We start from the raw sequence: 11007 nt of genomic DNA, 5'->3' as shown, positions 1-11007 counted from the left end.
CGGGGCTCGAACTCACGGACCGCGAGATCGTGACCTGGCTGAAGTCGGACGCTTAACCGACTGCGCCACCCAGGCGCCCCTAAATAAATATTTTAAAGCGTTAAGATTTGTAATGATCTGAATCCCATTTCAGATGTGCTCTATAACTTTCTAAGGTTTAACAAACTTCCCAGGAATTAAATTGTAAAGAAAGTCTTTGTGACCAACGAGGGCTTTTTATTAGGTATGTTAAGTGGAAACCCTGTTAAAGAATGGTAAACCTTACTTTATATTGCTTGGGTAAATGTTGTAACTGTTCAAAGATATGTGCAATCCCTGAAGTTTAATATGTTTTTGTAATAAAGTTGTCACTTCACATTCTGATTATCAAAGTGTTGTGTATCACAGAAATAACTGAATTTCCCTATCAATTGTATCATAACGAACTCTCATCAGATTGTTAACCATGTCCATTTGTGAGTTTTGTCACTTATAATTATTGCATTTATTCTCTTTCAAAACGTGTTTCCTCTTCAAGAGGATTTATAAAAAGGGCATTTAGGACAAATTCAGGCATTTGACAGCTTTAAAATCCTAAAACTAAAACAGGTAAGAATTTCCAGAACTAAAAAGCTGCATTTGAACTGAACAACAGTTAGTAATATGGGACTAAATGAACTGAGAAAGGTTATAGTTTTGGTGACTCTTGTGGGAAACATTGCTGGCTCTCTAATGTTCGCTCTTCCATATTAAGGAAACTTTCTCTTAAGATATTTATAATGTACAGAAATGTGATAAAATATCCCTCTGTAAATAAATTGAAACATCTAACTTTTCTCTCTACCTGAATGAACCCTCTGAAATTCAAAAAGTCTCAGTGAGTATACTTCCACAGTCATCATACTTACCTGTGTAAGTTCAGTGAGAATCTATTCTCCTTGTAAAATTGAAAATACTACTTATTTTACTACGGCTTTGACTGGAATGTCCTATTTGAGAGAAATGCATAGACCCCAATATGACCATATGGCTTTAGGGAACTAAGGTTGACTTAATGAAACATGGAGCCAATAAAGCCCCTTGGAAATGTTGACCTGATGCCTTGCTTACAGAGTTCCCAGCAGCCTTACCAGGTGAGTAAAGAATGTCACTTCTGGGCAGGTGCAGGGACCTCAGGATATCTTGGGGACCTTGTCGAGGGGAATTCACCCAAATCTGCAGGTATTGCAGGCATGTTTGATGCCAAGTATTTGGCTTGGCTTCTGGCCTGGAGGGGCTACTGAAAATTCAGTGTAGATTCTTTATAAAAAGTTACAGGAAAGCAAATTAAAGAAGATCTATATGATCAATCACTATTTTAGCTGAGCTTATGTAAACAATTAGGGCAAGTTTATGAAAACTGGACTTGTTTTACAAGCAAATTAGTCTTGATCTGGCTATCTCTGGAAATGAGGGTGTTTAGAGAGAAAGAAACTGTTTCAGTAACTCACTGTTACAAATGTTAAATTCTGATTGTCTTTAAATGTTGTTTGCCTAACTGGACAATGTGAGGTAAACTTCAGAAAAATTATCATAATAGCACAGGTATGGACAACCTTTTTGCTTCTTATTCTGTGGGAATAGTAACAGGACCCATTGGGCATACAAGCATTTGAGCAACTGGAAAGTGGGGCGAACTCCCCCAATTGTATATGAAAAGTCTTTTTTCACTGTAGACCTATCAACAGATAAAATATATTGCTTTATTCAATCATTCATTTGAGGCTCAGTTAATTCATGAATTTCTAAATAAATATGCAAAATATATCCTTCCTACACCTGATCTGACAGTTACTAGAAACCCACCCCATATAAACCCAAAACACCTGGTTTATTAAAGGGTTGAAAGTCTAATACAGCAGGGAATTTAACTCCAAAATGGAAGGGCTCCTACTGGGTCATATTATGTACTCCCACTGCAATAAAGTTAGAGGGGAACACTTCATGAGCTCCTGTATCTAAAATAAAACCTGTACCCCCTTCCCAAGAATTCAATGAGCAAACTAATGTGCCTTCTTATTCCTGTGAACTTGTGGAAGACCTCCAACTTCTCTTAGGATGGTTGTACCTTTTTTTTTTTTTTTTCATCTTCTTTTCCCAATTTCTACTAACAGTTCCTTATAACAATGAGCCATTCAAAATGATCACACAGACATTTGAGTTACAAACCAGAAAGACCAGTTTGATTCCTGCTCCCTGTTCTCACCAGCCTAACATCTAAAAAAATCTCTTGGCAGTACTAGGAGACACTGGGTTTGTTGTCTGCTCTCACCATTAACCTGTATTTTTCTTTTTTCTATGAAAGTACCTCTTTTTAATTACCTGCTGGCTTACTAAACAAAACTAATACACCACCTGTTACACAGTTAAGGCCTTAAATGACTCTCAAAGTAACATTATATTTCTAAATACCAAAATAACCCAAATGCATAAAACACTTATACAAAACAGAATGGCCTCAGATGTTTTAAGTGCTGCACAAGGGGAACTTAAACTCTCATAAGAACGAAATGGTATATATACATTCCAGACTATAACAAAAAATTTTCAGGATTTTAACTGACATGAATACTCAAATTGACACATGAAACAATTCCTCTCTTTCCTTTAGTGATGGGCTAAACTCTTGGACTGGAGGATTTTTGTTAGCTACCAAAGGACTTTTCATTTGAGTTAATCTTTCTTGTTATTCTACTTATGTTTTGCTATTTTTCCCCAAGTCTCTCTGCCTGGTGCCAAGACTCTATCACTGCAATTACTTCAAGTCAACACATGATCCTTTCTACTCAAGGTGGTTCATACACGTTGTCCATCTTGGATTCAGTTGCCTCACCTTACTGCCCTGTATGTTCCCTAAGGGACCAATATTGACCCATAGGTAGGGACTACTCTATGCCTCTACTCAGCAGGAAGAAACTAAGGAAGATGAGACCTTCTTCCTTCAACAACCTTTAAGATATAAAGGTCAAAATTGTTTTGGGGGAGATATGACAGATCATGTAGCAAACTGAGGGCAAAACAGGTTGGCATATCCCCCCTCCCCTAGGTGGAATATGTGTGGTATTCCTTGAACGAACACTCCTGGCTACCCAAGAACAAAGGAAAGGCATTTAAGTGCTTGCCATGGTGATGTAGGAAATTTAGGCAAATGAAAAATTAAATCCTCTTACTGCCTACAGCCTGTTGGCAAGTCCTTGAAACCAGCAGTGACCTCCCTTAGGAGCTCAGCTGTCTCATTAATAACACTTTACTAGGGGCAAAGAGAACCTTAGCCCAACATTATCCCAACCTCCAGGATCCTGTAAGTCTATTTCCTTTATCTCAACTGCCCCAAGGTATATACTAGAAATCATACTCCAAGTTTATGTCCCTGATATGCATCTGAAGGGTCTCATGACTGAAGTTTTATTCAATGGTAATAAGTGGTGTTTCTCTAGCAACAGGAAGCCCTTTAAGGTCTTGGAAACCTTGCTTCCAAAATACCTTAGAGACTTATTCTATCCATGACACCCTCCATCCTGAGGGTATATAATCAGTTACCCATCACAGCCCCAGTGCAGCTCTTCCTGCCCCTGGGTCCTGTCCCTGTGCTTTAATAGAATCACCTTTTTGCACCAAAGACATCTTCAGGAATTCTTTCTTGGAGGTCAGCTCTGGACAACCCACCACCACCCCCAAAACTTCATCAATATACATTCTAGATTATCACAACATATTTCTGGATTTCTAACTGACCAGAATACTCAAATTGGTGCCTAAAACAATCCCTCCCTTTCTTTTAATGATTGGTTAAACTCCTGGACTTGAGGATTTTCATCAATTACAAAGGACTTTTATTTGGGCAATTCTTTCTTGTTATTCTAATTACATTTTGCTGTTTCTCCCTTGTCTCTCTGCGTCACGACAAGACTCCATCACTACAATAACTTCAATCCAACGGATGATCCTTTCTACTAAAGGAGGTTAATACTCATTGTCCACCTTGGATGCAGCTGCCTCTTCCTCTGTAGCTCTTCCATATGTTCCCCAACTGATCAATATTGACTCATGGATAGGGACATCCTATGCCCCTACTGAGCAAGAAATAGCTACAGAAGATGGGACTTCCACCTTCAACAACCTTAAAGATGTAAGGGTCAAAATTGTTTAGGGGTGATATGATGAGGGAGAATAAGGCAAGCTGAGGGCCAAGTACAAGCTAGTATTACCCCTCCCCCCACCCCAGGTGAGTTGTGTGTGACATTCCTCAGACACTCCTGGCTGCCCAAGAACAAAGGAAAGAAAACAAATGGTTAACTGATAGAGATCCCAGTCATGCAGGACATGAGTCTCCATCAGTTTACAAATATCTTAGTAAATTAGAAGAAAAAGGCAATCTTATCAATAGCCTAATCTCCAGAAACCTATAGACTCAGTTTCCTGGAGCCCCCACATCACCCCTCATAGTAATATGGGGAAGAAAGACAAGAAGGAAATGGCAGGGAACATTAAATTATCAGATACCCTGCAGCTAATTGAGGCTGGCAGAGAAGAACATTTCACCAGGAACTCCCCACTGTGTTAATGTTAATGCTTTGCTAAAGGGAAAAATACTTTAGCTTGACTATAGCTAGACCTCCAGTACTCTGTAAATCTTCTTTAGCGTATGAAAATCTCTTTAAAAACTTCCCTTGAATTTGCCTCCTCCAAAGCCATAGTGTATAAACAGTCACTCTTCACAACCCAAGTGCAGCTCTTTCTGTCCATGGGTCCTGTCCTTGTGCTTTAATAAAATTACATTTTTGCATCAAAGACGTCTTCAAGAATTCTTTCTTGGCCTTCTGGCTGGGACACCGCCATTGGACCTGCTGCAGGTGGCTGACATGGTGTAAGATGTGAAATGTGGCCCCTCAGTGTGCTAGGAGGCAAGGGCAAGTGAGGGCAGCTGCTGGTGTGGGGCTGGGCCTGGAGTTGGGAATGTTCAGCTAGGAGTGTTCAGTCAGACTGGACTCTGCTTTTGTGGCCTTCATCCCTTCCAGGGGACCAGAGTTCCTGGGAGTGATGCTAATAGGAGCCTGCCTTTTGCTCTTTTCTCTTAGAAGGCACAGACGTCAAGGACCACAGAATGGGAACTGGGGGACATGTGTTTATTTAGCAACCAAGAAAGGGTTCTGTCAGCTGGGAAGCCTGGGGAGCAGCTGGTGGGCTGTGCAGTTAGAGGGTCCCCTGGCTCTCTCAATGGTGTCCAGGCTGGTGGGGACAGCTGGGCGGTGCCCTGGATACAGGCCGGTGGGAGGGCATGGGGTGGAGAGAAAGCCAAAGGGCACCTGAGAGGGAGTCAGGGGAATAAAGAGGACAGCAGTGCTGGGCAGGTTGGACAAAGGAAGACCTGGGACCCCGCTCCAGTTGCACCATGGTTCCAATCAGCCTCCTCTGCAGCCATACTTACCGCACACTTGCTTACTTATCCATGCACTCATCTGTGGGGGACAGAGTGGTTAGCAGGTTAGCATGGGCAAGGATGTGTTTGTGGGGTCCCTGACCTCCAGGGCCCCTGCACTGCCTCTGGTCTGCGCTGGGCCTCAGCCTAGTCTAGCCACAGAAGCTCTGGGGCTCCTTTCATAGATGGTACAGCAGAGGGCTGGATGATGGGGCAGGGACTGGAGGAGAGGCCTGAGGACAAGCAGACCTGGGTGACACCCATTCTCCAAAGGAGGCAGGTGAGGCCCAGCCACACTCCTGTTTGGGCACCAAGCCTTCTGCCTATTTACCTGCTGAGTCCTGACACACCCTCAGCCTTTGGGAGGCACTTGCCCAGGCCAGGCTGCCTGAAGACAAGGGTGCCTCCCGAGTCAGTAGTGAGCCAGCCCCAGGGCAAAGGGGGAGGTGACCCAGGAAAAACTGGCCTGGGTGGAGGGGGATGTGGCCAGGTCAGGAGAATGAGTTAACTTGGCCCCAGGCCTGCAATTCTCATGTGGGCAGGCCTGAGCTCTTATGAAGGAGGAATACTTGGGAACCAGAACCCTGGGTGTGGCAGCATCTTCCTGAACCTGAAGTGGCTCCTGGGGCTCCAGTGACTACAGCAGGGGCCTGGGTCCCTCCTCTCCCCCCTTCCCTAGTGAGGCAACATCAGGCCTGGACAGTCCCCATGTGCCTTTCTCCTCTGCCCAGCTGGTGATTACCATTGGGGATAGGGAAGATGATGTGGTCGTCAGTGAGGCCCAGGGATTTGATGAAGCTGATGAAGATTGCCTTCGGTACAGAAGGCAGGTCCTTGTTCCTCCCTGTGGCCAAGATGGCTGGTTAGTGGCTGGTGAAAGCTCCATAATGATTGTCGAATGCGTGAACAAAGACTCAGACCCCTTCTTCATGAGGGGTTCTGTGGAAAGACCTCTCTCCCACCTCCCTGGGGCTCAGAGTGAAGGGGACCTGGGGGCTGGATGCGATGGGCCTCTTCTCCCCCAGCATGAATAAGAGCTGGGTCCCACCAGGTGCAAGACCCACCATAGAGGATGACCTTGATGTACTCCTGGTTGTCATGAACTTTCTTGAAGTACAGTATGGCAAACTGGTTGTAGTCTGTGGTCACCACTTTTGAAGTGTAGTTCTGGATTCCAGTATAACCTGCATGGTGGATGGTAAGGGATCAGCATGCCCTGGCCAGGCAGAGGGAGCTATTGATTCCTCCTCGGACTCCACTGTTTGGCATCTATGTGGAGGGGCAGGGAGGTCCGGGGCCCCTGAGATGCACACCCCACTCAGGACTCACGCTCAATGTTGCCCAGGTTGAATTGGCCTAGATGCAAATTTGGGAGGAAAATTTTGGTCGAGGGATGACAGGTCTGGTTCCTGTGGAAGCAAGAGATGGGTGGGAAAGAGGGTGACAGCCCACCCTGCCACAGCAGGAGACATGCACCCCACCCCTGGAATTGGCCTGGCTCTTCCCCACTGAGCCCATCCCTGCCTTTCCCTGCCAACTCTGCCCTGAGTCACCTGACCTGCTCAGACCCTCTCTCCAGCACTTGCTGTCCTTCCTTCTTCTGGGCTGTTTCCCCTTGGTGGCCTTCCCTCTCTACTGTCTTCCCCCACCTGAGGAATTGTTCCCCCTTTTTTAAAACTTTTTTTAGATATACATTAATTTTTGAGAAAGAGAGAGACAGAGCAAGAGATGGGGAGGGACAGAGAGGGAGGAAGACACAGAATCCAAAGCAGCGTCCAGGCTCTGAGCTGTCAGCACAGAACCCGACCCAGGGCTCAAACCCACAAACCCTGAGATCATGACAAGAGACAAAGTTGGACACTTAAACAACTGAGCTACCAGGTGCCCCTGTTCCCTATACTTATCTTGCAGGCACCCGCTGTAACCTCTCCTGGGGGGAATCACCACTGAGGCTCCAGTCTGCTGGATGCCAAAGACTCCCTTAGCTGTTGGGCTAAACCTGACCTTTCACCTGCATCCCATCTGGTCCCCTGGCACCCCAGAGCCAATCTCCCCACACTTGCCTTTCTTCTGTTCCTTCCATGACCGATGCGCTAGCCCCATCCCCAAGTGCCAGAGCCAGAAACCCAGGGGAGCTGGGTAATCCTTGGCTCCCCTCTCTAGGTCCTAATCTGCCCATGCTCTGGTCATTTCCCTCCTATGACTGATAAGCCTCCTGGGCTGCACACCATCATTCCACTCTCTGCTACAGCCACACCTGCTCTTCACCAGTACCTGAGGCTCCTGCTAGGGTGGCCACCCACTGGCCACCCACCAGACTGCTCATCAACTCCTGTTCAGGGCAGCCATGAGATGGCTTGCTATTTCTTGAAGAAGTGGCTCTCTCTGACTCAGTCCAGCAGCCCTGCCATAAAGGTCCCAGGTCTCCTGATGCAATTTGGTTTCTCAAGGTCCAGCCCACAGACCACCTCCCTGGAAGCCCTGGACAAAGCTCAAGGTGGGATTACAGGCTGGATCCACCGACCCTCCTCCCATTCTAGGACACCCCAAGCTCTCTTTGTCTTGTCACTGATGATCGCTTTTGTCCAACCGCAGTACTGTTTTGTGTCTGTGCTGAAATGACCAAGAAATGTTGATTTAGTAAATGAAAGAAGGAATAAATACAGGGAACCAGTACCCAGTGGTAGGATGAATGATCATCTTTCACCTTTGGTCACCCCTTGGCTATGTCTTCAGTATGCCTCTTGGACTCCCAGGGCAGCCCTCTAGGCCCTACATGCTCCCCTACTAGCTGGTGGCTCTCACCAGGCCACAGTAGAGGTGACATTGTAGCTGTTGTCTTCATTCAGCTCGTAGTTGGCAATGTACATCTTCATCCTCCTGTGCTTTTCTTTATTGAATCCGTTCCCTGCCAATCCTAAGAAGTACCATTTCCCCTGGAACTACAATGGGGGCTGATGATAGGCAGAGCCAGGAGCAGCCCCAGGGGGCCCTCCTGCTCCATTCCTGCAGGCACCTCTAGGCAGCCTGGGCCTCAACCAGAAGCCCCTCTAACTGGGCTGCTGGGACCCAGCTGGCCACACAGGCTGGGCAGGAGCTGGAGACCATTAGGCCAGGCAGGAGCCCTCAGTGTGTCAAGGACAGGGTAACACTTGACAAGTGGCCAGCTGGCATTCCTGAGCCTCAGTTTCCTCATCATGTAGAGGGCCTGAAGATGTTCCCACCTTGCATGGACTGCAGGGATTATGGAAGAGAGTGTGAACTAGGGGAGCCTGCTCAGCTGACCCTCTTGTCAGCAAGGTTGGGTGTGGATGGAGGCACGGGGTGTGCCTTCCATCAGGGCACCAGACGGCAGACTGAGCTAAAGCCTGAGCCCATCCTGTCTCTCCTCCCCTCTGTAGACACTCATCCTGGGACCTCCCTGCAGCTGCACCTCCAGGTCACTTACCTGCTCATTCTGGAAGTCAGGCTCCACAGGGACCAAGAGCAGAGGCGGGGCTGGGATCAGGTTTGGGGTGGAATCCTGGGCATGGGTCTGCAGAGCACCCAGCAGGGCAAGGCCCAGCCACAGGATACCTAAGGCCATGACTTCAGGGCCAAGAGGCAGGCACCACTTTCAGTTTCCCTGAAAGAGGGGATGAGTGAGGAGCCTTCTGGGGGGATGTTATTTATGGTCTCTGTGTCCAATGGCTCACCCCAGGGTGGAGCAACTTATCCTTTGCCAAATCCTGGATGGGTGAGGCAATTGCCAGCAACTCGTGCTGAGGATCATGGCAAGCTCTCTGCCCTTCCCCTCAGGTCAGGATTATGCAAGATGAGGGGCAGAAAGGTCCAGGAGGCTGGACGATGCATTCCCCATATCTCCACATCTCTGGCAAGGACACTGACTCCCTCCACACTCTCTTCTCCCTGGTTAGCACTGTGTGAGGACAAGGGTCTCTGATCTGGACCAGCTGTCATCTCTGACCTCCGGGAGCCTCTCTCTGGGGCCCAAGTGCAGGGTGGGGTAAGTGTGGTGGGACCCCCATCCTGCACCTGATGAAAGCAGAGAATGCCTCAAACCAACAGAGCCCAAGCTGCTTTGTGCTTCTCCAAAGGGACAGGGAAAGGGAGGCAACCCAAAGGGACACTCCTGGTAGGGAAGGACAGAGTGTACCCTGTGCTGCTCATGGAGCCCAGATCCTGGCCCTCCCAGGGACCCACCCTAGGCTGTGGCACAGGGTGAAAAACCCTTCCCCTCCCCCTACCACCGAAGGCCTATTGGGGAATGTTCCTGATGAGGGAACATAAGGCAAGCTGAGGGGAAAACACATGCTAGCATGCTCCCCTCCCCCCAGGTGGGATCTGTGTGACATTCCTCAGGCACTCCTGGACACCCAAGAACAAAGGAAAGGAAAGAAATCAAATGGTTAAGTGATAGAGAACACAGTCCTCCATCAGTTTACCTATGTCCTAGTAAATTAGGAGAAAAGGGGAATCTTACCAAGAGCTTAATCTCCAGAAAACTACACTCCATTTCCTGGAGTCCAAATATCGCCCTCCCTCCATAGTCATATGGGGAACAATGGCAAGGAGAAAATGGGAGATGGAAATAAATTTCATTATGACCTGCAGCCCATTTTGACAAACACTTGAGGCACACACAGAGGACAACATTTCTCCAGGAATGTCTGAATGTTAATGCTTTGCTAGAAAGCAAAACAACCTTAGCTTGACAACATCCAGGCCTCCAGTAATGTGGGAGTCTACTTGAGCATATGAAAATCCCTTTAGAAACTTCCTCTTGACTTTATGTCCCCCAACCCCATGGTATATAACCAGTCACTCTTCACAACCCCAGTGTAGCTCTTTCTGCCCAAGAGTCCTGTCCCCGTGCTTTAATAAAATCACCTTTTCTGAACCAAAGATTTCTCAAGAATTCTTTCATGGCTGTGAGCTTTGAATCCCCACCTTTCCAGAGCCCCATCATTCCCACCATGAATCAGCCCCTTCCCTCCTCCACAACCCATTGACAGGGTGAACCCAGACCTCAGCTGGCCCTAAGGGACTTGGCCTCTCTTGTGGGCCCAATGAACTGAAACCCCAAGCTAGGCATGCAGCCACAAATTGGACAGCTTGCCATAGCAGAGCTCTGAGGCTACAGTCTCTGTTCCTTCCTGGTGGTGGACAATGGGAACATGCATCTGCACGGTGTGAAATGGGGTGGGGGGCTCAGGAACCAAGGAGGGCTCTGCTGCTCTGGACACTGGGTACTTTGGGTCACAGTGAGTGCAAGGACTCAGCCTCATCCTTGAGAGATCACTGATACCTTCTGCCATCTCTGGCCATAGTCTTGACTGTGGAGCCCAGAGCTAGGACTGGACCCCTAGAAGTAAGCTCCTGTCATGGCTGATCCTAGCACTGTCCTGGAGGGGGAGGGGCAGTTTCCTCATGGGGGCTTGGTTGTCCATGGGAGGCAGTGAAGGGACCCAGCCCCCAGGGCAGTATCTCCTAGATGTCACCTCAAGGGCCAGAGGTGATGGAATGCCTGACGTGATGCTGACCATAGGGCTGACAGGCTCCAAATGACA

At 47.8% G+C, this 11007-nt stretch overlaps 2 protein-coding genes across 2 annotated transcripts in view; both read right to left on the bottom strand.

Moving 5' to 3' along the window:
* The window catches only part of LOC121035051 (neutrophil gelatinase-associated lipocalin-like), a 96528-nt gene that overhangs the window by 34694 nt on the left and 50827 nt on the right, over positions 1-11007 (bottom strand). The gene's annotated exons all lie outside the window — the stretch shown is intronic.
* Positions 5126-9057, bottom strand: LOC121035050 (neutrophil gelatinase-associated lipocalin-like). Its single transcript, XM_040482479.1, has 7 exons — positions 8886-9057; positions 8243-8379; positions 6767-6846; positions 6502-6621; positions 6180-6281; positions 5447-5477; positions 5126-5324 (listed from the first exon to the last, which is right to left on the bottom strand). Exons 1-6 carry the CDS (start codon positions 9021-9023, stop codon positions 5458-5460), a joined length of 597 nt encoding a protein of 198 aa, XP_040338413.1. The 5' UTR covers positions 9024-9057; the 3' UTR covers positions 5126-5324; positions 5447-5457.

The sequence above is a fragment of the Herpailurus yagouaroundi genome, unplaced genomic scaffold, assembly GCF_014898765.1.
Source record: "Herpailurus yagouaroundi ecotype Mexico unplaced genomic scaffold, PumYag 160, whole genome shotgun sequence".
NCBI classification, from domain to species: Eukaryota; Metazoa; Chordata; class Mammalia; order Carnivora; family Felidae; genus Herpailurus; species Herpailurus yagouaroundi.
The sequence above is the reverse complement of the archived record's forward strand: the minus strand, read 5'-3'. Positions and strand labels throughout refer to the sequence as shown.